At 36.9% G+C, this 27178-nt stretch overlaps 1 protein-coding gene across 1 annotated transcript in view; it reads left to right on the forward strand.

The window, feature by feature from the left end:
* Positions 1–24988, forward strand: part of CNTN3 (contactin 3) — a gene marked incomplete at both ends in the record, with an annotated part of 249580 nt that extends 224592 nt beyond the window's left edge. Inside the window, 4 exons of the mRNA XM_080825412.1 lie at positions 6044–6227; positions 21984–22096; positions 22716–22884; positions 24888–24988. Of these exons, the coding sequence (XP_080681538.1) occupies positions 6044–6227; positions 21984–22096; positions 22716–22884; positions 24888–24988 (567 nt within the window). The remainder of the gene's footprint in view (positions 1–6043; positions 6228–21983; positions 22097–22715; positions 22885–24887) is intronic.
* Between the last annotated feature and the right edge of the window lie 2190 nt (positions 24989–27178).

Genomic DNA, 27178 nt, shown 5'->3' on the forward strand with positions numbered 1-27178 from the left:
AATCCAGTGAGAAGCCAGAGGGCCAAAGGTCATGCAGCACATGGGTCGGCCCTCCAATGACTGGGAACCATGTAAGGAAGAATAGAAGATAGATCCACATTTGTCTTCCAAAACACTATTGAATGCATTTTTCCTGCCTTGTCTTCATCTAAATACATTTGAAGCTAAATTGAAATATTTGTCTCTCTGAAAATCTTTAAATATAAACAAAATTATTTTAGTCTACTAAAATAGTATTTCTGACTTAATACCTGTACTTTAATGGCTAAAGAAAGTGGCATTTTTCAATACATTCCTTTTATAAATTGCATTCTGTGTTAAGTGTAATTAAGTGACATCTCATGTACAATAATATTAAGGACTCCTTAGAGCAGGGACATTAGTTTTTGGAACAACCAAATTACTTGCAGAAACAGAGATAGCATTTTAAATCCTGACATTCCTCGAGTTTGTTTCTCTGTACTTATCCAGATAGAAATACATTGGCCTGTGATATGATTTTATGGTTCTGAAGAAAAATAATTATGTTATCAAGAAATTCGGAGTTCCAATGTTTCATAGTTGCATAGAATATTAGGACTTGAGTACTTAGCTTAGTGAATAAAAGGAAAAAAAATTATTCCTCTCTACTGTATCCACCCAACACTTCTTACACCAAATAATGTGGGTTTTTTTTTTTCTCTACACTGACCGGTTCTCCTACACCTATTGGGCGTCCTAAAATTGAGTTCAATTCTGACACCATAAACCTAGAGTTAGCTTCAGATACCACAGATTAAGGGCTTAGTCCACAAGACGGCCGGTCCCCTACCTTCCCCCCTCTGCCCCTCAATACCCTTCAGATGCCAGGCCTCCTATACTTATGATTGGCTATAAATCTGGAGTTCCCACAACCTCCTCCTTGAGTTTGCAATCTTGCTAGTATAGCTCACAAAACTCAGGGAAGTGCCTTACTTACTATTATAAATTTATTAGGAAGGATACAACTCAGGAACAGACAAATGGAAGAGAGGCATAAGACATGGTCTATAGAAAGGGGCACACAGAGCTTTCATGCCTTCTCCAGGAGCTCTACCCTCCCAACACCTTAGTGAGTTCACCAGTCCAGAAACCTCAGTTAGGGCTTTTTATGAAGGCCTCACTGCAATCGTGATGGATTAAATCAATGATCATTGGTTAACTAACCCAACCTCTAGTCCCTGGTCAGGAGGTGGGGCTGAAATTCCCACCCTCTACTTATTATAATGTTGGTTCCTCTGGCAACCAGTCCCCATTCTAAAGCTATCCAAGAGCCAGCAGCCACCAGACAGCTCATTAGCATTCAAAAGGAAATTTCTAGTGTTTAGGGATCTATGAATCTCTGTGGTGGAAAGGAAGGAGGGATTTTAGACTACATTTGTTAGGTCATTAAGAACTCAACAATACTGAGTGCTTAGTATGTGCAGGCTTTGCTTTGGTGGTAGAGCTATGGTGATTACCAAGACAGACAACTGCCTCAGGTGTGTGACCAGAGCTTGGCATCTGCCCCTCCTGCTGTCTGCCATGCCAAGGAGAACAGCTGTCTCTCTTCACAGGTGCACACCCCATACTAGCAAATCAAGGCACACTGATACACAGGTATTCCAGAGGTTGAGCTACTCTCAGATATATGATGATGGAAAAATGTTGAGAACCACAGTTATTCTGACCACCTGCTCCTCTGCAGTGGATTTACCTTTTATTCCACACACTGCTCTCCCCCCACCCCCCGTCCAACTCGGATTTTACCACTTGAAAATATGTGTCTTCAGTTCCGGAAAATTCTCAGACATGTTCTCTTTAATTGTTTCCTTTTCCTCCATCTCTCCTGCAACTCTGGTTGGAACTTCTCATTTGATCTTCCATATCTCTTTGTTTTCATAATTTTAATTTTTTTCTCCACATTGTGGATTTATTAGTTCTCTTTTCTTTTTTTAAATTTAATTTAATTTTACTTTTTTTCAGTGTTCCAACATTCATTGTTTACGCACCACACCCAGTGCTCCATGCATTACGTGGCCTTCTTTAATACCCAACACCGGGCTCACCCATCCCCCCAACCCCCTCCCCTCCAAAACCCTCAGTTTGTTTCTCAGGGTCCACAGTCTTTCATGGTTTGTCTCCCCCTCCAGTTTCCCCCAACTATTAATTCTCTTTTCAGTCATGTAGTCTTTAGCTTAATTCTGTCACTGACTTTATTTGTTAATACTGTATTTTTCTGATATTTTTCAAATCCATCCAGTTTTCTTTTCTTTTTTTTTCTTTTTAATCTTCTATTCTTGGCAACATAGATTCAGTCCCTTCTTTAGTGAATTTGGACATTTTAAATATACTTATTTTGAGATCCACTTCAGATCAGTATCTTGTAGCTAGACTCCCATGAGCCTAGTCAGCTAACTTTCTTTCTTATTAGCAGGATTCTTTATGTATTTTGTAATATTTTTCTCTGCTTGTCTTTAGTACATGCAACTTTCATGTTCTGTCATTGTTATAGTAACACTTTTTTCCACCAAGTGTTATACAAATAAATATATGTGTGTGTACATATATATATTTTCTCTATCTATATATAGATATATATCTATAGATATATCTTTTTTTTAAATTGAAGTATAGTTAACAGACTGCACAATTATATTTGCAGAAGTTTTCCTTCAGTCTAGATGGTTTCCTTCCTTCTTCCCTGCATTGTGGTTGTGTCTATAAAATCTGAATTAGCACGGACTTACAGTCTGTTTTCTCAGGTATAGGACTTTTACCATTTAAATCCAAACACAACTGAGGGGAAAATTTGGTCTTTGTCTTTATTTCATTCTTGACTTTTCCCTCCTTTATTTTTCTTCTTTTATTTATTTATTTATTTTTTTACTTTTCCCTCCTTAAAAAAAAACTGTCTACCCTTAATAAATATTTTTGAGCCAAATTTTATGGGACATATTTTATTAACTACTCATAGAAAATTGGGAATATTAATGTACTGCCTTGGTTCTTTATATTTGAGTTGTATGTACATTTATTCGATTTTGTAAGTAAAGCTATGTAAGGAGATTACATAATCAATTCCAATGAATATCACATTCCAATTTGGTACAAATTTTCTGTATGGTCTAAATATTTCTAATTCATGTCAGCAACTAAGATACAAAAATAAATCTCTCGTTCTGGTACATGGAGTACTTCAAAAGCATACTGCTATCAAGAACCTTAAGTGCTTTTTATAAATAAATTTATAAGATATATTCCTCATGCCTATTAAAAATTATTTTTATTTCTTCTTTAAATCAGTCACCTGAGGAACACTTTCTTAGGCAACTTAAATTGAGGTAATATGACATACCAGAAAAAGAATGGCCCATAAGCAGAGACCAGTGTGTATGACAGGACAACCCTGATTGAGTTACTTAACTCCTGGGGGCCTCTGATGTCCCATCTGTTAATTGAGGGTTTCAAGAGCTCATAATTATGTGATTTCTTTCCCCAATCTATGCTATACCCAAGGCTGCAAGTTTCAGGCTGCCTGTAACATGTTATTCTAATTACTGACTCTGTGTCATTCTTCGTTAATAAGCAGATAATGCTTTCAAGGGCAGGGAATGTGTCTTATCATTTTGGAGACCTCTAAACCTAATATTAGCTAGTGTTTACTGTTGTTGAATTTGGAATGTGTACCAGTTTTTAGTATCCATTAACAGTTTAGGGGTGCCTGGGTGGCTCAGTAGGTTAAGCATCTGCCTTCGGCTCTGGTCATGATCCCAGAGTCCTGGGATCAAGCCCCACATCTGGCTGCCTGCTCAGCGGGAAGCCTACTTCTCCCTCTCCTCCCAGCTCCTGCTCTCTTTTGCTACCTCTCTCCCTCTGTCTCTCAAGTAAATAAATAAAATCTTTAAAAAATAATTTACTTGGCTGTGGCTTTATAAAAGACAATTTTGTACGTTATCCTTAATTAATGAAAAAATTCTTTGTGATTTTCTATTATACTGGGTTCCCTAAGATACGTAGTTTTGTTTTTGTTTTTTTTTTGCTAAAATATCATCAAGTTTCAGTGTTAATTCAGTGCTTTAAAGGTGTAGAAATTACATATTCAATTTAGTCCTGATCATTTGGGTTCATATCCTTCTTTTGAGGTTTATATAAAAATTAATAACTTTTCCAAGAGTAATGCACATACACATATACATGGACACAGCATTTTACATGAATTTAAGGGGTCCTGTATGTAAATATAAATATGAATGTGAATATAAACACAAACATGTACATACATATACACATATGCACACATGCATATATATACATACACACACATACACATATGTAGGGAAAATACTGCCCTAGTACATTATTAGTGCGCTAATTTAGGATCATTATTGAAAATTCTGATTTTTCTACTAATTTTTTTTAACTAAAGAATTTCATAGTTACCCTTTTTTTTTTTTTTTCCAAAACACTGTAACTTCTAGTGTATTTTTCCCAGAGGGCTAAAGCTGGTTACCCTAAGCAGATCATAAACAAGCTTTGTTTGGACCACACAATGACTTTAAAAAAATTGAGCCACCTCTAAATTTGGGCCATTTCACTTTAAAATAAAGGTTTCTCCTTTTCTTAAAAACAAACAAAAGGGGCTCAGTCTGTCAATTTTCCAACTTGATTTCAGCTTATTCATGAACTCAGGGTCAGGGGATCGAGCTCTCTATTGAGTTCCATAGTCAGCAGTTTCCTCTCTCTCTCTGTCAAATAAATAAATAAATCTTAAAAAAAGGAAAGACCTCTAACCACTGGATCTTCCTTCCCTTGGTAGAGCCAACTAGTAACTCCCTAAGATGGAACTTGGCTATTTTGCCACAGTCCCCATAAGTGTCTACTGCCTTCATGACTGATGGCTAAGAATCAACTGCCATTTTCATTGTGCTCGAACAGCTGTTGACTTCCACAAATTATAGAAATGGTCTTCTGTTTTCATATTTTGCTATCAAGAGAAGATAAATGAAAGTCAGTCAGAAAGGGCACATGTTGCAAGAAATATGGGAGAGAGCATATGCATTTCTTTATGAAAGCAAAAAAATATGTACCCAGTCTGCCTTACATATTTATGTTAAGTGTTTGGGCTCTGCTTTACACGATTAAATGGTGATATCCAGTCTCAGCATGAGGAATGCTTGTACTTTTCCTGAACAATTTGGTGGTCTTGTTGCTGTTGCTGTTTGTGTTGGTTTTGCTTTTACTTTCTGGATAATCCGAACTTTATAGCGCAGCACAGCAAAACTTGATAGCATGAATTGGAGATGGGAAACATGTATTTTTATTGGATTTTTCATACCCTTGTTTCTTTTTTTATTAAATATTCTCATTAAGCTTTTTTTATACTTTATGCTCCATGTGCATTTATCTTTATATAACATCTCAGATCGTTTTGCAGAATTCAGAATAATGAAGTACAAAGAAAACGTGTTAGCATAACTTAAATTTAACTGTGTTAACTGCTTTCCTCTTCTCTTCAGCAGCTCTGCATGCACAGGTGGCCTTGTTGACACCTGGCCATCACTGGAGAACAAACCAGTGGCCAGCTGGCTTTTTGATAGTCTTTTCTCTGACAGTTCGCTTTCTTCCCAGAGGGAACCGCCACCATCCAGGCGAGGTGAAGCAGAGCTGCCAGCATTCCGGAGTTGAGCTTGGACCTGGTTGGTTAGGGCCCGAGAAGGAGGAACAGCCTGCTCTATTAAATTTGCAGATTTCACCCTCATTTTCCTTTAATAAGCTATAGTCTAGGGGTATTTAGCTCTCACTGTCTTTGACTTTATCTGGCTTCTTTATCTTGTTTATTTTCTGTCTCCTCCCAAAGTCCCTTTTCTCCTCTGGCACGGAATCTAATGGGACCCCCAGCACATAGTAGGTCCTTAAAGAACATTTGCTGTGTAAATGATGAATATAAATACATTATAGTACCCACTTAATGAAAACCACTTCATGGAAGTGTGGTAGTGTTTGTGTCAACGTTTTCCATCTTTTATGTTTTTCTGTCGACCAGGTGCGCTACTGGAATAATGGAGAAGAAGAATCATCAAGCAAAGTGAAAGTTGCAGGAAATGAGACATCAACCAGACTCCGGGGCTTGAAGAGTAATCTGGCCTATTACACAGCTGTGCGAGCTTACAACAGTGCTGGTGCTGGGCCCTTCAGCACCACAGTGAATGCAACCACAAAGAAAACTCGTATGTAGATTCAGTTTTTTGAATGGCAAGGAAGTAGTTTATGGTAGCCTTCTTTCTCATTTAAGATTGAACAACCCAACTCATTAAGCCCACTGAATGCTACAAATCCAATCCCAGACCATTGTAAACTCAGACACACACATATCTTTGTCTTCCTGAGATCCCTGAATCTTTAGATAGAAACCCCATGTGAAAATCAATGTGTACCTTTTGAAAAACCTTAGTGTGGGGTGTTGAGTCTATCCATTTTTCTTTTAAAATGATAATCTAGTTTATTTTCATGTTTTTTTTTTAGTTCCCCAAATCTCGAGGATTTCCAGTACACGTGAATAAGTTAAATTTCACACCAGAGAGTCAAGAGTGGTTTTCTTCTTCTTTTTCTTTCCTTTTGATGCCTTTTTGGCATTCAAAAGATGCCAGCGTGCACTAAAAGATCACCATCGGAAGATGTTGGTGCATGTGAATATACTGATATTTTTAAAAATCTAACTGGAGATGTCAGTTGCCTTGAAAGCTGAGTCTTTGTTAGTTATGTATTCACAGGTAAAATCACAAGCAGCAGTTAGGAGCTGTACATAACTTGGCTTTGAATTACATTACAGGAAGATCAGTGATTTGCAATTCCATAGTCTTCCATATATATTTCAATTAAACTGATAGCAGAGTTATATTTTTAATCATTGTATTGTGTTAGTAACTTCTTGGAGTGCAACCACTTCAGTTGTCCTTGTCATTGTCATCATTACAGCTAATAGCAATTGAGAATGTTCTATCTGCCAAGTGCTTTACATGCATTCCCACATTTAAACTTCCTAACTACCACAGGAGGTAGCTATCAGTACTTTTTAACATTGTATAGGTAAGGAAAATGGGAATGTAGGATGAAGTACTTTTAACATAATAACACATTACTTTTATTTACAGAAAATTATTTTTCTTCTTTTCAGAATTTATTAACTCGGTAAAAGTGTTTGCTTAACTGGCTTCATATGGGAATGAGACATCAATTTTGCCTGATTTCTATATCTATATTTAATTCCCAAGTTTGTATAAGAACATACATTTGTTAGATAAAATTGCTAAGAATACCAATAGCATAAAATGGAATATCATTGGCTAGCTTTGTGGGTAAGTTAACATATATATAAAACATAATTCTACTACTTTAGATTTTAGTTAACCAGTGTTAATTTGATTAGCAAAGTTCACGTTCATCTTTGTATGATCTATACAAAAGAGAACCTGATTACTAATTTACTAGTTTAATGAGATTGCAGACCGAAAGTTTAGCAAAAATCCATTATAAATCTTCAATAGCATACCTTTACAAGCAACCAACTCATGTAATAATTCAGTATTGTCCTTCACTAGTTATTAGGGGAAGCCTGACCCAATCTCTTACTCATAATACACAGCAGGGGTTACACCAAGTAATATATGGGCTTGGAAATACTTAAACTGAAAATATTCAGTGTTTAGAACTTCTCGCTAAATATGTTTGGTATTCTCAATAACAATTCTGAATTAGTAAGATTTAAATATACATCATTATTTATATATTCAAAGCACAGCATCAATCAAAAATTCTGATTGCAAGAATATATGCAAACAAGTTTATCTGGCTCTTTCCTCTGACTTAATAATTGATGTGATTACTTGCTAGAAAATTATGATTATACAAAACTGTGTGACATCATCATGGAATCAGTGAAGAACTTAGCAAATTGGTAAGATATGAGGAAAAGACAATAAGAATGTTATGATAATGTATAGTGAATGAAATACAATTTTAAAAAGAAATTTTTGATTTAGGTGTAGCATATAGGCACCCAATTTAAAGTAGAAATTTACAACGGTAATGATGGCAATGATGATTTTAATGGTTGACACGTAGAGCGATCTGCAGTCACTGTTCTAAGTATGTTTTTCGTGTACTGATTCTCACTTCTTACAACAACACCGTGACTTGGAAGCTGCTGGTAGCCTCACGTTAGAGATGAGGATGCTGAGGCTTATAGAGGTTGTATCACTTCCCTCCAGTTACAGACTAAGTAGCTGGATACTGCTAGACATAGTCTTAATTGTGCTGTCCTCTCTTTCAGCCATATAATCAGAATATCCATGCCCCGTTTAACACCAGTATTTATTGGGATTTTTGCTCCATGCTTAGGACGTGGGTAAGGTGATCAAAGATAGACAGTACTCCTTTGCTCACAGAGCTGTAGTCTGATGGGAATTCCAACAATTAAATAAAATCTCTCTGAAGGTGATACATTTGTATTTCTGCAAATCATTCAGATTCTGCATGTCGATCTGCAGGTGTTATTAGGGAAAAATTTCCTATGTTGGGTGGGAAATTCATAGAGATCATTGAAATCCTTAATTATTCCAAGATTAGATATATAAAAAGCATGTATTAAACTTTCACTTTTATGTTAATAATTTTTCCTTAAAGATACCAAAAATTTGAGTAAAACAGGATCCTTTAAAGCTGTTCTTATTACCTGTTATGGGCAACTCTCAATAGTCATCCTAACCTTTGTCCTGGATTTAGCTCCAAATCCTATTTAAGAATTTTGGTAACGTTTTTGTGATTATCTCTATAAAGAGAATTATCATCATGCTTTAGACGTAAAGAACTAAGATTATGCCTTTGATTATTTGCTTGCTGTCTGTTTTTCCCTCTGGATTGCAAACTTTATGGGGAAAGAATCTTCCTGTGTCTTGTTCATCCAGCCCTAGTGCCAAGCATGGTGCTACAAACCACTGGTTAAATACGGATTGGGTAGCTAAATGGATGAATGAAAGCTAAAGCAGGCCAACCTGAAGGACTATTGTTAATCAAATATACTTCCTCTTGACTGAACATTGTGAATTCAAAACACTTACTGTAGTTTTTTACCATCTTACTTAAACTGTGCAAGTTTCATGGACTCGTAATCATAGAATTTAGTATGCAAGCCTTTATATCAGTACAGATCCTGGGTGATTATTTTTGATTAATGTAAAATAATACAAGGATTCTCAAGTTAAATACTGTGGCTTCCGTTAAACACTTAATTTTTGATATCCAAATACTTGTGTTTTTTGGAAGCATTTCTGAGTTAAACTCTAATTAGCCTCTTTAAGTAATCTAAAATGGGTCTCTGTTACTTGCAACCCAAGGGGAGCTAACTCTTAAGAACATCTTGTATCTAAAGGCACTGATGAGGAAAAATTGCAGATGGCATGTAAATGATGAAATTTGTTGGCTTCTAAAAGGAAACATATTGAGAATTTTATGTTCAGAGATAGCAAGAAAGAAATTGTAGGGCAAATATTCTGCTTTGTGTAACTAAAAAGTCAAGTGGTAATTCTGGTTTTCAGTATGGATGGATTTAACACTCAACCAACATCCTCAAGATTCATCTTACAAGACCTCAAACTGAACATTTCTAAAACTAAGTTCTTGACTATGCCATCCACCCCATTTCAAACCTGTCCCTTTCAGAACTCTCCATCCCAGTAACTTAAATCCCAATATTTCAGTTGCTCAGGCCAAAAATCTTGGAGTCACCCTCAACTCCTCTCTTTCTCTCATACTCAACAACTGACTTCTGCAAGAGTCTACCAGATCTTATTGTTATCATTGCTATCACCTTGACGTAAGCTGGGACATCCCTCACGTGGATCAGGGCAGCAACCCCTTCCTGTTCAGCCTCTTTCCACCCTTGTCTCCAGTAAGCCACAGTGATGCTCAGGATGCCCCATTTTATCTCATTTCAGATAAATACTAAATCCTTATAATGCTCAATAAGGCTTTATATGATCCATCCTCCAAATCCTCCTGACTTATTTCCCATTATTTTCCTCTTCACTCATTGCACTCTCACTTCAGGGCCTCTGCATTTGCTGTTCCCTCTGCTCAGAAAGCTCCTCCAGGCATCCAGTGGCTTTCTCTCTCATCTCTTTGAGGTCTTTGCTCAAATATTAGTTCAGTACCACCCGACCACCATGTTTAAAAGTGTGTCCCTCATCTCCTGACACTCAGTCTCCTTCCCTGCTTTGTTCTTTGGTAGAGCACTAACAGCTGTCACAAATTCTATAACTTGTTCTCATTTATTTGATTGTTCTCTCTAGCCTGCTTTGACTGGAAGACAAAGTCCTTTAGGGCAGAGATTTTACCATAACTCTGATAATAACTCTGTCCTCAGAGCTCGGTCTCCAGTGTTGAAGTAACCATAGTTGGTGCCCAATAACAGATGTTCAACAAACAAAACTCTCCATCTCTTGGCTCTGTTCCATGGTGGAATCATTCTTGCCATGTTCCATTTTCAGGGTAAAAGTATTGCTATTTGTACCTTAAGGCTTATTTCTGTCAACTTAACACCCTGGGAAAAATGGACCACTCCCTTCTGATAACTCCACTCAGAGCCAAGGATGGTTCTTCTTGGCTCATCCCAGAACCAGCTGTTATGACCAGTTGATAGAAAACCTTCCCTGGGCTGTACTGAATCACATGCCCAGACCTTACCCTGGAACAAGAGGATACTGTTTTGTTTTTCTTCAGTGATGACTGTACATGTATGTCCACGTGAAAAAACAGAACAATATTAAATGTACGATGTTTTGCGCTTGAGTTTTTGCTTTTGCAAGCGGAATGTTTATCCATGTAAGCTGAGCTAAAATCAGTTGCCTGAATTTAAGAAGCCTAATCAAGTGTGTCCTAAGGGATTGTAAAGGTAATGTGAGTACAACAAACACTAAGGGAATAGGGGTCAGAATATTTCAGAAGTTTTTTTTTGTTTGTTTGAGTGTGTGTGTGTGTTAGTCACCATACAGTACATCATTGGTTTTTGATGTGGTGTTCCAAGATTCATTGTTTGTGTGTAACACCCAGTGTTCCTTGCAATCTGTGCCCTCCTTAATACCCATCATCAGGCTCACCCATCCCCTCACCACCCCTCCTTTCTAAAACTCTCCATTTGTTTCCCAGAGTCCCTAGTCTCTCATGGTTCATTTCCCACTCTGACTTTTCTTCCTTTCATTTTTCCTTCTCCTGATGTCCTTCATGCTATTCCTTATGTTCCACTAATAAGTGAAACCATATGATAATTGACTTTCTCTGCTTGACTTATTTCACTCAGCATCATCTCTCCAGTCCCATCCATGTTGATGCAGAAGTTGGGTATTCATCCTTTCTAATGGCTGAGTAATATTCCATTGTGTATATGGACTGCATCTTCTTTATGAGTTTTTGATAAAATGAAAAATTGCTGTTTCAAATACATAATTTCATATGTATAATTTAATTATATCATTATCTACTCTAAGTTATGACTTGGGAACTATATCAATGCAAAATCTCCCAAATTTTATATGTGATCTTTCTTCTCAATTTTTGCCATTCCTCTGGGCCTCCTCTAATATGTACATAACATTTGTCTAAAAAATTAATTTACAGGGGTGCCTGGGTGGCTCAGTTGGTGAAGCCTCTGCCTTTGGCTCAGGTCATGATCTTACGGTCCTGGGATCGAGCAGAGAGCCTGCTTCTCCCTCTCTCTCTCTCTGTCTGCTGCTTCCCCTGCTTGTGCTTTGCCTTTCTCTCTCTCTCTCTCTCTCTCTGTGTCAAATAAATAAATAAAATCTTTTTTAAAATTAGCTTATAATTTTTGTTATCATAAACTTAAAATTAAAATGGAAACTAACCAAGTATGGAAATCAATATCATGGCCATAAGTAGATACTAACAAAATAGTAAGTTAAATGGTAATAAAATCAGTAATAAATACAACAAACAAATAAGCCACTCTCATATTTTTTAATACAAGAAACATGCTCTTACCTGTTCAGACCTCTAAGTCTGCTCCCACTTTATTTATGCTGTTAGTATCGAAGAGATATTAAAAACCCAGTATCACCAAATCCAGCCTTCTCTTCAAGTTAATAGGAAAAGTAAAGGGAATTTCTCTCTAGGTGACTTAATGTTATTTGCCGGCTCCTCTATGTATCACATCCCAGATATGTCTGTGAACTACTCATGTCTGTATATGATATACCACCAGTCACAGAGACAGCAATAGAACACACTGTTCACTAATGCGTGTTCCTCAGATTTTAGAGTGTTTTTGTTGTTTTTGTTGTTCTTGTTCTTTTATCTGTGGACTTCAACAAAATGATTTCTGATGTTGTAAGCTCTGAAACAAGATAATAATGTAATATTGAACTTGAACAGAATTCAGTCAGGGAGTTTCAGCTAATATTAGATCAAGTCATTCCTCTGGCCAAATGTGTATAAATCTTACGAACTTTGTAGGCGCTTTGGCACTTTTTTGGGAAATCTTCAACTTGCTTATGAATTCTCTAGAAATTTTAAATTGGAAATATCCAGTCATTTAAAAGAAAGATCTTCCTCCCTGACATTCCAGATTGGACCCCAAGAAAAGTCTTTTCTGAGATTCAGATGAGTTAAGAAGTAGATGTTTTTGTTGTATATTTGCACATTGAGTCAGTTTCCTTTATAAGTCACATGTTTAATTCTAATGATTCTAAAACAAATATGTCTCATTATTTGGGAGAAAGTATCTTACGGTGACCTGTCTCTCGCACAGTGTCCTCTGTTTAAAGCACTTTAATGACACATGTTGATGTTCAACTCAACTGAACTCCAGCTACAAAGTACAGTTTCTAGCTACTGGTGAGGACAACCACTTCCCACTAAATCACCTCATTATCATCAAGGAGTCAAGAAAAAAAATTAAATCTTTTGAGTCTTGCATAAATAATCACAGCAAGCATATGTTCTTAAATTCCATGTTTTGAAAGTAAATGTCAGTTTCACCATCACCACTGTGGAAATGCCACTGTTGAAAATTCTAGACAGTAATATTCTTAGTTTTTATTTTTTATTTTGTTTATTTTTAAAGATTTTACTTATTTGACAGACAAAGATCAAAAGTAGGCAGAGAGGCAGGCAGGTGTGTCGGGGAGGAAGCAGGCTCCCTGCTGAGCAGAGAGCCCGATGCGGGGCTCTATCCCAGGACCCTGAGTTCATGACCTACCTGATCTGAAGGCAGAGGCTTCTACTTTATATAAAAGGAAAACATTTTCATTGTTGAAAATTTGGGAAAAAGGAAAATTGTAGAGAAGAAAATAAAAGCCACCCATCATTTTATCACTCAGAGATACTATCATTAATGTTGGGCTTTCTTTTCAGACTTAATCTTCTGTAGAATGTTTTTCTTATACAGTGGAAAAATGCTGTATGTTTAGTTACCTATACATCATAGCAATTTCCAGTGTCCCTAATAGTTTTTCATAAATGTGTCAATGTATGTATAATATTCCATTGTGATAATATACCACAACTTAACCATTTTCCTATTGATAGGCATACCTTATATTCCTAGCTCCATTCCGTCAACAACCTTATATTTATCACTTGCTTGTAGGCAAGAGGCTGGGGACTTGGTGACATCTGTAAAGCTGACACTGAGGAGTCTGTTAATCAAATATGCAGAGGACATCATGATGGGTGCTTAAAGAACAATAATTATAAAAACCTTCAACATAACACTGTTTTGGTTACAACATATGAAATTACGGAAATAATTTGCAGCCTGCCAACTATTATTGTACTATGTAGTGATAGACTGCCTTTCTACTAAAATTAAATTAGTTTTTGTCATTTTTTTCTACTTTAGCATACTATCCACAGTAGAAATTGAGCTGAAAAATCTGTATGATGTGAAAGTTGAGACATAATTTACCAAAAACTTTAAAATGTAGAGTATGTATCAAGTTAGTTCTAATAAAGTGTAGAACTCAGTCAGCCTATTGGGTGGGGGTTTCCACATAGGGTAGGATCTGGAAAAGTGAAATTCCACATAGGATAGGATGTGGAAAGTGAAACAGATAAGCTATATTAATGTACAGTATTCCATGTTTCCCTGTCTTTACAAAAATGTATTGTGTTGCATCAAAGCTATTTAGAATATTGGCTAATAACTGTACCAGTCAGATTAGGCTAATCTAGGCCGCAGTATCCAACCTCCAAAATTAAGTGGCTTAAAACTACAAGTGTTTGTTTCTCACTTATCCGACACGTACACCCCAAGTAAGGTTCAGATCTGATCCATGCCGTGTTTGCTCCAGGACCCAGACTGAAGGAGCAGCCACTCACTGGGCTATGTAGACCTCATGACAGAGGGAAAAGAGAAGGGCTGAGCGCATTCTTCTGTGGCTTTGAAAGTTGCTACTGGGGAGTGACCCGTTTTGCTTTTGCTTACATTCTGTTGGTAGAAAGGAGTCATGTGACAGAACCTGATGTCTGCGAGATGCCAGGGAGAAGCAGAAGTAGGTCTTCCTACAGGCAGGGGAACCACAGGTCCCATGGCCAAGCTGAATGTCAGTAAGAGAGAAGTATACTTTCCCCACAAGGAGTAAAGGACAGAGGACTTGCAAAGATCTTAATAATATAATCTACCTCTGGGGCACCTGGATGGCTCAGTGGGTTAAGCCTCTGCCTTCAGCTCAGGTCGTGATCTCAGGGTCCTGGGATCAAGCACCACATCGCACTCTGTGCTCAGCAGGGAGCCTGCCTCCCCCTCTCTTTTTGCCTGCCTCTCTGCCTACTTGTGATCTCTGTCTGTCAAATAAATAAATAAAATTTATATATATATATATATATATATATATAAAATCTACCTCAAAATACTTTAAACAATAACACAGTCGACCTACCAGCCAATAATATGGACCATCAAAAAGACGTTTCCAGAGGATCTAAGAATGTGGCTCAGGTTGTTCAGATCCCTGAACTACACCTTCATCTGCTTCCAATGTCTATACCCTTCCTCCCTCCCGTCCTTCCCTCAGCATCCACCACATCAAGCCTTTAGGGAAATAACAAGTTTAAACAGTTACATTTTACAGATTTATTCCGTCAAAATGAATTACTTATCTAAATATGTCAATCCAGTGTCCTTAAAATATATAAAAACTACCCCAAACTAGTACTTATTTTAAAAGAGAAGTGTCCAGTAAGATACCTTCAATGGCCAGGCAGGTATCAATGGGCAGGGATGGATGATGGATGGGGTGTCTTTTCTTAGGGCCAGCCCATTTTCTCTATCCATCAGAGTAGGCCCATTCTTTCCCATCTGATACTGCATGAGCAATCAGCAACCAGAAACCCAGAACTTGAATGAAAGGTCCTGAGTTTTAAATGTTGGCAACTACGCAAAATTAAAGTACGTAGGATTAGCCCCTCCCACACCCCCCCCCAAAAAAATTGCAAGCTGGTTGATGTGCTTTCAGGTCTCAACTTCTGATCTGAAGTGTTCCAGTTCTAGAGCAATTTCACTCTCCTGTAGGTTTTATTTTTTAATTTTTTAAATATTTTATTTATTTATTTGAGAGAGAGAGCAAGTAAGAGAGAGCATGAGAGGGTAGAAGGTCAGAGGGAGACGCAGACTCCCTGCAGAGCTGGGAGCCCAATGCTGGACTTGATCCTGGAACTCCAGGATCATGACCTGAGCTGAAGGCAGTCACTTAACTGACTGAACCACCCAGGTGCCCTCTCCTGTAGGTTTTAATCTAACAACTGCTCTCCAAGGTCTTCTTGGGTATTACAGTTGAGATACTGTGGCTTCTGTTAGGTTAAGACAGTAGCTCAGGACCTTTGCCTTGGAAATGGCCACAGTGCTTCCAAGCCTTGGTTTAACCTGTATGAGGTAGATCTTTTCTGTGCTATTACAAGACAACACCTGGCACACAAGGGTAGGCAGTCTTTTTATAGAGATTGTGGAACCAAAGGTTTCCTGCTTGAGATTTGACCATAGGAAGATAGAAGAGAAGAGCACTGAAGGCTCAGTACAGGGTAACTGAATGTTGGTGAGGATGGAAACCAGAAATGGGAACAAAGATGCTAAAGGGAAGGTTGGATCATGCAATGAGCAAACTCGACCTGTTCCTAATTTGCCCACTGTTTTGCCATCCCCAGTCACTTGATTTTAGCCACAGACTCAAACAACCTGTATTATTCTTTTCCCAATATATTTAATTTATTTAATTTCATAGTTATATTCATTTTAAAAGACAACTATACCTTTACTAGAAACAGAAAATCACTAATACTCTTTATTGTAAAGATAGTAGCTCTAAGACTTTTTTAATAAAATGAAAACAGAGCAATTATTTGAATAGAAGTTTAAAAATTAAACTATACAATGAAATGCAAAGAAAAATAAACCTAATTGATTTTCTAAAAAAAAAAAAAAAAAAAAAAAGCATACCTGAAAGTAAGTTTTGCAGTGAGCTAATCAGGGTCTTTGTGACAGTTATTAGTAGAGTGATATTCTTTTCTTGATCACTTGGTTTAAGATGAATTATTTGTGTTAAATATTCCCTTAGGTCAGAGTTAGTTTGAATTGTGACTGTGTATTTTAGGATGCTTACCAGACATCTGTGTGCAGCTGGAAACATCTGAGTTACTTGTGTTTGCATAATAGCCTTTGTTCTGTATCATTATTTAGAACCTAGTTTTAATGATCTGTGTGTTATGTGTGAAGTAGATTACCACAGATGTATCAATATTGGCTTCATCCAAAAGAATTGTATCTGTGAATCAAGAATTGGATATGACAGGCTTTTTTTTTTAACTTAACATGAAAATATGTACATATTTCCAATTAAAAATGTCATCCACCTAAAATCATCTCTAGTGGTAGAAATATTAATCCTTGGGAACCACTAATAAGACCCATGGTTAGAAGTCAGAGAACATGTCTATCTCTTTGCTTAATGTACTGAGAAGGATCTCTAACACATAAGAAGTTGTTATTAAATATGTAGTCAAAGGTAATTCCAGCTGGAGACATTGTTCCCCCAGGTCTGTGTCATCAGCTAGCATTAGCTTTGCTTTTTATTGCCAGCACCCATGCGATGTCAGTCATCATGACTTGTTGAGTTTACACAAATGTCGTGTCTGTTCCATCCCTCCAACTCCACGGCAATCATCGTCACGCGAACTGACCTTTACTCTCTCTTCCGTGAAGTGCTACCAGATTCTCCCGACAGAATGCCCACCAAGATCTTCCTCCTTTTCCTTCTGCTCCCACAAAGATCTGTGAAACCACAACACTGGTAGTATCACTTCCCTACCTTCACTGATGTATGGCCTTCCGAATTGCCTGCAAAAAATTTCCTTTTCTAGTTCCTTTGGTCTCCTGGACCCTTCAGCATCTGGCTCCTACTTTCTTCTTCAGCTGCATCTGCTCCATCCCTTCTCCTCCTCGCTACCTTGTAACCAGTCAAAACTTCGGAGCTCTCCGCAGTACCTTGCTGTGTCCTGCCTTTGTGCCTTGGCATATGTTTATCCCTGTGCTGGATACCTTTCCCTCTCTTGCCTCTACATATAAAAAACATAATTTGCCTTTCCAAATCTACTCCAGATGTTGTCACCTCCTTATTCCTTTTTTCCTTAACCCTTAACATACAGATATTTCTTGAATAAGTCATTGAATCAATATACCAGTTTTGTGCATCCACATGGGGCTGGGCCCAGCTTGTGCCCCTTGGAGCCTGAAGCTTTCCAATGCTCCCAGAAGGAGGCATCAGAGAAAGACACCCCAAGTTTAACTGGCCTGACCCCCTTCCCCAGGGAAGCCCTGTGAACCTGAGCCAAAGGGCTGATGTGCACTTGTTTACTGTGTAAGCAAGAGTAGAATGTCTGATGTCCAGTGAAACCTTGTACAGAATAAATAATAGCTTTGAGAAGTTGGTGTGACGGCATCTTGATTTAGGAAGGGTCTGCCCCCAGGAAGCGCTCTGAGCAGACGAGTTGCCACGTATTTTTACTGCTTCGGCTAGACCTCGAATTCCAAGTTCTTGAACATGCTGCCCACTGTTTAGTCTAAATTTAAAAAAAAAAAGAAGTGAAATCAAGTGACTGGGGGTGTTTTTCTTACTCTGTTCTTTCTTTATGTGATGTTTCTTATCATCTTAGCCTCAGTACAACTGAACATATTCAATCTCAAGACTCAACACTCAGTGAGTGTTCACTATCCCAGTTTGGTCTTTATAAAATGTGCAGCATTTGTTGGGATGTCTTGGAGAACTTTCAACCGTGTAGCTAGACAGTTCATTTTGAATTTTGATCTGCCTTTGAGAAGTGTGGCTAACCAAATCTTGTTCATTCCTCATTAACACAAAGGAAATGGGTCAAACTTATTTCTCAATAACACTGTAAAAGCGTTTTCTTTATCCTTGAGTTTGTGCTTTTTACATTAAAACATCAGTCATTTACAAAATCTAATTTGATGTCTACCCCTTGGCAAGGCATTGGACTAGTGAATAAAATCAACCATATCAAACTTCTCTGTGTCAGAGACCTTACAGGACCTTGTCTCTGCTTGCAAAGATCTTACAGGTTAATGGATATTAAAAAAACTGGATATTAATAAAAATGAAATCACAAAGAAATGTAAAATGTACCTTTAGTGAGGATTATGAAGAAAGGTCCTGGTATCTGAAAAGAGCCCCCACTATAGTCTGAGAAATCAAGAAAAGCATTCCTGTGACAATGGAAGTTGAGTATGTTTTGTGACATTCTTGTTTAGTATTTATTTTCACATCATTTACAAATCTGTGATCAGTCATTCAGGAGTTATATAAGGCCTGGGGAACTCAGCACAGTCTAATATGGGTGGCTTAGACTTTGGCATTAATCAGAGCCGGCTTGAATCCACATAATATCTTTTACCTGTTGTGTCGCTTAGCAAGTTCTTGCTTTTAATTTTTTTTTTTTAGATTTTATTTTTTATTATTTATTTGACAGACAGAGATCACAAGTAGGCAGAAAGGCAGGCAGAGAGAGAGAGGAGGAAGCAGGCTCCCCGCTGAGCAGAGAGCCTGATGTGGGGCTCCATCCCAGGACCCTGGGATCATGACCTGAGCCGAAGGCAGAGGCTTTAACCCACTGAGCCACCCGGGTGCCCCCTTTAAATTTTTAATTGTAAAAATACACAGAGCATGAATTTTCCATCTTGCCCATTTTTAAATGTGTAGTTCAATAGCACTAAGATTGGTTGTTGTGTAACTGATTCTAGAAGTCTTTCATCTTATAAAACTGAAACTCTGTAACCATTACACAACAATCGCCATTCCCAGCCCCCAGACCTGGCAAGACCTTTGTGTCTTTATAAATTTGAGTACTCTAGGTACTTCATGTAAGTGGAATCATACAGAGTTTGTCTTTTCTTGACCAGCTTATTTCACTTTGCATAATACCCTCAAGGCTTATCCATGTGTCAGCAAATTTCCTTTGTCTTTAAAGCGGAATAATACTTCCTCTTACATGTATACCACATTTTGATTATCCATTCATCTGTTGACAGAGTGCTTCACCTTTTGGCTCTGTGAATATTGTTGTTATGAACATGAGTATACAATTGTTTTTAAGTATCTGGTTCCTGATTACCCATGTACAGAAATGGACATTATTTTTTTTAATATTTTATTTATTTATTTGACAGAGAGAGAGGTCACAAGTAGGCAGAGAGGCAGGCAGAGAGAGAGGGAGAAGCAGGCTCCCTGCTGAGCAGAGAGCACGATGCAGGGCCCGATCCTAGGACCCTGAGATCATGACCTGAGCCATAGGCAGAGGTTTAACCCGCTGAGCCACCCAGGTGCCCCAGAAATGGACGTTATTATAATGCAATGAGAATTAAGTAAATTGTACTATATGAAAGCACATTTTACCATGCCCGTATGATAAATATTTAATAAGCATTTAGTTACTATCAGTAATAGGATTTTGAACATGGAAGGAAAGTTTATTTGGTATAGAATTTTCCAGAAAATGTTATTCTTATCAGTGGTGGTAAGAGAGATGATGCGGGGGTGCTTCACAAACACTTTTTTCAAAAATTCAGTAATGCTTCATTTATTGTAGAGAATACTGTAAGAACGTAACTAGCATATCAAGCCCACGCTTGTGTGAGTATTAGTGTTTGGGAGGAAGCTAAGGTAGATGTTTATTTTTTTGAATCGAGTCTTCTATTTAAAGATAGCAAAAATTATGACAGTGGTACATGATTATCTGAGGCTCAGGAAACACTGATGTGATTCAGAATAAGGGTAATCAGACCCAGAACAAACCTTAATTTTTTTCTTCCTTTCCCTGTTCCTGTTTTTATGTGTCTGTTTGTAAGTATCCAATTGAGGCTACATTCATTCAACTCATCTGTTTTTGAACTGATACAAGATAAGCCTCAGTGTTATACTTTCAGTCATCTCTTCTACAAGACTAGTGCTGGAAGAGATGATTCAGCCAACATGACTCAAGCCGGGTATTAATAAAATCCAACCTCCCGAGCACGCATCTTTCGGTCGAACAGACCATGCTGCTTTTGCTCCCTGAGCCACATCCAGCGGAACCTGTCCCATTACACTACTGTCAGGACACAGGAAATCACAGACTTTGGGAAAATGTTCTAACACTTGTGCATTCGTATCATTTGGACTGAGTCACCAGAACACGGTCATCAGTATTTCAACCCTAAAGCAACTGCCTTTATATACATTTTTGTTATCAAAGCAGTGCAGCTTGAACTCTCTGAGCTGACCTCAAGTCTCTGCTAATGCCGGATCGCGCCGTTTCAAAGGCAGCATAGAATAGTGTGAAAGAGCAGACACGAAGCAAAAGAGTCTGCAGGGAAGACAGCCTTGTTTGGTGTCATTAGTCACATAAATGTATCTGAGAGCTCTTCCCATCTGTAAATTCAGCCGTCTTTCCCCCGTGGCATGAGTCAATGATGTTTAGAAATTTCCCTGCATAGCCAATATTTTATATCATTTCCCCATTACAAATTCAGTTAACCAGATCACATTCTGCGGCTAAATCCACAAGTACAACATATTTCAGCACTGCTTTGGGCAATTGTGAGGTTGTGGCCAAATGGATAATATTGTGTTTGTTTTGTGCTTGACAGGAAACTGAATTTTAATGTCCTGTCTGTGCTGCCGCCGAGCCCCCTTTCCCCAGCACGAGTATGCGGTCTAGTGCTCGTGAGAGGGAACTAAGCTTTGAATCCAAGTCTTTAAACCTCAGAGAATTTCATTCATTACCGAATGAAATTCTCATTAATGTTTTAGGGTTTCGCCTTATTTTTCTCAAAAATTGATTTAAAACTCGGAAAACGAAGAGTGGAATATAGACACTCTGGTGTAGTTTTTCATGGGAATCGCTGTTAGTTCATGGGAATAAATATAAGTAACCCTTATCTTTGATTGCCTCCCATTTGCCTATCTCATCACACAACGCTGGCCTAAAAATCATCCACACTACATTTTGTGCGTCTTTAATCTCCTCAGTTGGCAATTTCTCTCAGCCTCTGTCTGGATGTGTCAAAGTGGGTCACGCTGCCTGCCTTTCTTGGCACATCAACAAGCGTCCCTCTAGTGGTGGATAAAGGAATTTCCTTATCTCCACTATCAACATGTTTCCAGAAGTGGCCCCACAGCCACCATTGAGAGATGTCCTCAAAGATGTCATGAATATGATGAAATGAATTCTCATTATTTAATTGAAAACCCTGTTTAAAAGGAAATTTAGCGACATTTAATTTTTTTTTTCTGATTCCATCTATATGCTGCATATTACTAAAGAGATTTTTCTGTCTTTTTATAAGCTTCCTTTAAACCATCATTTATCTGCTCTGTGTAGATTATCACTCATGTTCAAATCTGGTTCATTTTCTCATTTTGTATTTCAAGCTCCCAGTCAGCCACCAGGAAATGTTGTTTGGAATGCTACAGACACTAAAGTGTTACTTAATTGGGAACAAGTTAAAGCAATGGAGAACGAGTCAGAAGTAACGGGATACAAAGTAAGATATTTGCAATGCTTTCTTTTCCTACTCCTGGCAAGGGAAGCTCAGTTTGAATGATTTTTCTAACTCTGGTAATGTGGTTGCCGTAATCTGATTTTAACATAGATCAAACTTCTTGTAAAAAGGGTATTTTTTCTCCCAAATGTCTGATTTCTTAAATATAAATTTAAGAGAAGTAATTCTGGTCACGCAGGGATTTGGGACAAAATAGTTATAAATTGTTTATGATGTTAATACTTGGCTAATTCTGATGTTCACCCATATACTTACTACTTAAAAAACAACTGAAAATTTTGGCTCTAATCTGTGGGTCTGGCTTTCAAGATAAGTACAGGAGGGGCTTGCCCCATCTCTCCAGCCTTATAAATGCCCAAGCCAGCTGAACCCTTCCATAGAAGTTTGCTCTTTCTCCCCTCGTTGATTTTCAGGACTTGATGATTCTAGTATGTGCTGACCCTTAGTCCAAGACCTATGAAAAGAGCTATGAATGAAACTTATATTCTGGTGAATATTACAAGATAAACAATATAAGTGAGGTAACAGAGTAATCAGTTGTATGAAATAAAGTAAGAATAGGTAATGTAAGAAATTAAGTGTATTTGTTCATACATTTTAGGTGTTCTATAGGACTAGCAGTCAAAATAATGTACAAGTGCTGAACACAAATAAAACGTCAGCAGAACTTTTGTTGCCCATTAAAGAGGACTACATTATTGAAGTTAAGGCCACCACGGATGGAGGGGACGGAACCAGTAGCGAACAGATCAGGATTCCAAGAATAACCAGTAAGTTGATCAAAGTCAACATTTACTTTATGGATAGCATCAGCATTAAGAGCTCCCAAGAGTGAGTCGGTCAATGTCCTTCTGTCCATTTTCCTCCCCATGACATCCTCCATCTAAATGGTAAGAACGTTTTGGAATATGAGAGATGACAGAGAAATTTCTCCTGAGTGATACAAAGCACAAGGAAAGATAATAACAAATAGAAAAGACATCGGAAAATAGTTAGCAGAATTTTATTAATCTGAATTTTTTTCCTCCTTATGAGGTATACCCAAATTTGCCTTTGGATTGCCTCTAAAGAACAGAATTTCTTGAACATTTCTCAAGGGCAATGTTAAATGCACCAACTAGTTGTAAGATCTTTGTTTGCCTCCTAGAAATTATACATGAATCTTACTAATTCTTTAAAAAATGGAAAATTTAACATTGTTAAAGTCATGAACCACTTGGCCAAACCAAAAAACACTTCTAAAAAAATTTCTTTGTTTCTGAATTCGAAGGAGGTTCACACTAACTTTTCCTTTCAAAATCCAAATTAAACCTATTTTACAATAGAAATTACACCTTTAGAGTTAAGGGAAACAGACTCATGTTCTTATTTTATTTTTAGGACTATTTTTTTTTTTAAGATTTTATTTATTTATTTGACAGAGAGACAGGGCTAGAGAGGGAACAGTAGTAGGGGGAGTGGGAGAGAGGGAAGCAGGCTTCCCCCAGAGCAGGGAGCCTGGGCTCCTGACCTAAGCCAAAGGCAGAGGCTTAACGACTAAGCCACCCGGGCGCCCCTCATGTTCTTATTTTATCAGTGACAGTGGTGCAAGAAATTTCATTTATTCTTTCAAATCTCAAATTTGGAGTTTGGGGACCTCAGTTTAAATAGAGTAGAAGCCATCTTCATATTCTATTCTGTAGTTCTCGGTAACAGAAATAACCTTGTTCCCTGTTTCCTTTCATGGGGCTTGACCTAGTCTGTAATCTCGGGCATAAGATTAAAAGCTCTCTCTTTAATCTTAGAAAACAAAATGACTGACATCATTAGGAAGTAACGAGAAAGAGGGATATGGAAACTTAGAAGAATTTTATCTTTACATGAAACCATAAAGACTGCCATAGTTAGACTGAAACAAACAAATAACTAAACTATACCCAGGAAATGGAAAGCGTTTATCTAAGAACTGAGTTCCACAGTGTAAAAATCTATAAATAAACCATTTCAGACTATAGACATTTTAAAAACTGCATGTACTTCAATAGAGCAAAACTAGAAATTTAAGCTTGTTATGATTATTACATAGGTTTTAAAGTAATTAAGATAGACTCTCTTATTCCTAGAATAGTGCAAGATGTAGAGTTCACATTCTAGTATGACCACAGTGTGACTGTTACAAAAAGTTGACTCTATGCTTTTGCAGGAAGAGACACAATCTTTGCATTTTAGGGCTGCTGAGTCAAGAGTAGCCTTTTCATCTGACATGTGCCGGCTGCTGAGCTTGCAAGGACTAGAGTAGACAAGGCCATCTCTAGAAAAATGGAGCTTTTATTGATTTCCTTTTTTTTTTTTTAAAGATGATGTTTTATATTATGCCTAATAATTTTTCTAGAAATGCATAAAGTAGAAACAAACACAGATTTTTCCAAACTCTTATACAATGAAGCTTTCTTTAATTAAACCATTGAATTATCTCAAAATTGTCTGTAATAGAATGTAATTGTTTTCAAAATGATTAAGTTGTTTTTGCAATTTCAATTAAAGTTAACTAATATTAGATGAACAAAGCTTTGATTCATTTTTTAAAAAAAACTTAAGTACGTCAGAGTTTTTAGAGATATTCTTGGCAAGTAACATATGCTACATTGATAAATAAAATGAGGGCTAATAATAACTTGTGGTTTTAGGTTAGGTTCATGGTATGATTTGATTTTGATAGGAGAGGCATTGCTTTTGCCCTGGTTATTTATATTGGTACAATCCTTATTAATAAGCTATTTATCATCTTTGACAGATATGGATGCAAGGGGTTCTACTTCAGCCATCTCTAATGTCCACGCTGTGTCAAGTTATATACCTGTAGTATTGTCCTTTATTGTACATGCCTTGTGGTGATATTAACTTTTTTTTATTATTTACTAGAAAGTTAATTGGTTACAAAAAATAAGTGCTTTCATGAAATGCAGTGATTATGCATGTTTTTTTTTCAACTCTGTATTTTTAACTTTCTATAGGTAAAATATGAATATAATAAAAAAAACAGTAAATCCTTTTAGGGGAATCTGAAATGCCTTAATATTTACCTGATAAACCAAAGGAATTTACATATTACCTACATTAGATTTTTGATAAAGATCTTCATAAGCTATGATTTTAAGCACTGCCTATGGATAGACTCACATGCTCTCCTGTGGAAACGCACACACACATGCACACAATGTTTATTTGTTTGTTTTTTAATGTAGAAAAACTCATTATTTAATCCAAACGTTATGTTCCCATTATAACAGCATTGCTCAGAAGACTTAATCAGTATTATTCTGATATGTTCATTTGATATACTCTAGGGTGAAAATACATTTTTTAAATTACTCTTTTTTGAAGAGGGTGCATGTGTTTCAAAAGGATGTTGGAAAATGCTACATCAGAGATAGGAACAGTGCTGTTTTGTTTAGGTATGACAAAGCTGTGAGATTCTTTACAAATCACCTTTCTCTCTCTAGTTCTCAATTTTTCATCTATAAAATGTAGAGATAATACCCAGCATACCTGCCCCTACCCTGTGCATTGTTTGTTACGAGAAAAAGAAAGGAATGTTAAAGTGTTTTGTTATTCTTAACACTCTGAATCTGTGCAAAATATTAATGAGAATTTTCTTAACCATATAAAAGTCATAAGGACCAGACACTTTTTTTTGAAGTTTGCATTCTATTATAGGTAATGCTTTCTTTTTTTCAATGGTATTATAAAATTGAAATGATCCCATTTTATTCCTTCTCAAATATTAAAAAAAAATTAAAAAGTAATTGTTTCCTTCACACCTAGGAACAAGCTTTCAGGTTTTATTAACACACGGTGGAGAAAATAAGGAATGACCTGACTCTCAACTCAAATATTAAGCAAAATGCACACAATTCTTCATTTCCAATTTCTGATTCCATTAAGGGACCCTCTCTTTTTTGGATGGTGGAGATGGTTTTTTAATGAAATCCAACCGTCTATCAGAGTGAGTCTGGCAGGCTTTTTAGTTCCTGAGTTAAATTTGTAAAAGAACCATGGCAATGCTGCTGACTTTGATATGTATGACTCAGTCTTTCAATATGTGGTTTTCAAAAGATTGTTGAAGACATGACTTCATAGCAATATGTAAAGAATATATGAAAATCGACAGATTGAGTGTTAGACATTGCAAAATCAATTTTTTTACCTCTTTCCTACCAATTTCACATTTTGCAGGAACTTGTTCTTCTTGACAAAGATATCAGAATTTGAAACCAACAGTTCACATATCAAAAAACATAAAAATTAGCAAAATTCTGATACCATCATGAAATGTTACTCTACACTGAAAGATTACATTTGAGATAAAGTCATTATACACAAAGGAGAAAAAATATTTATAACTTTCTCTGCAAGGTCTGTATATACTGTATATATCTAGAAAAAATCTGGATGGCTAGTAGATTTCATATGACCATTGTTATTTCCAGTCAAAAAGTGGGGAAACACTTTCTCCAATACCTGTATTTTATGCTACATGTAATGGAGTTGTACCTTTTTATTATTTAGTAATTCTGATAATATGTTCCTATACTTTCCATTTTCAAGATGATTACTCTATTGTTTCCTGGCATTTGTAGCAATATATCTCCATGAGATATGTACTTTGTTTCATATTGAAAAGTATAAAATTTATCTTTAAATTCTGTGTGTGTATCCTATGGTTATCTGTATGTATTATTTTCTATTATTCGAATAAAATTTATAACAATCAAATGTCTATGCATGATTATTTGTGGTGTGGTCAAAAGAATATTTCAAGGGGGCAAATGGGAGGGCACCATCATAGTTATGCTGATGCTATCATTTCTTATATTTTTCAGCCAAATTTTAATCTTTCCATCTTTTGAGAGAATTTTTTTAAAGTTATTTTTATACCCTACTGACTTAGTAAAAATAGCAGTTTAAAACAGTGGCCTTTGTATTAAAAGTATTTCGGGTATGGGGAGAGAAGGGGAAGTAGAAAATTTACTTTATATAATTTTGGTATCTAGTTTCTAATGACTTGGTTGATGGTATCTACAC

The sequence above is a fragment of the Martes martes genome, assembly GCF_963455335.1.
Source record: "Martes martes genome assembly, chromosome: 1".
Taxonomy (NCBI): domain Eukaryota; kingdom Metazoa; phylum Chordata; class Mammalia; order Carnivora; family Mustelidae; genus Martes; species Martes martes.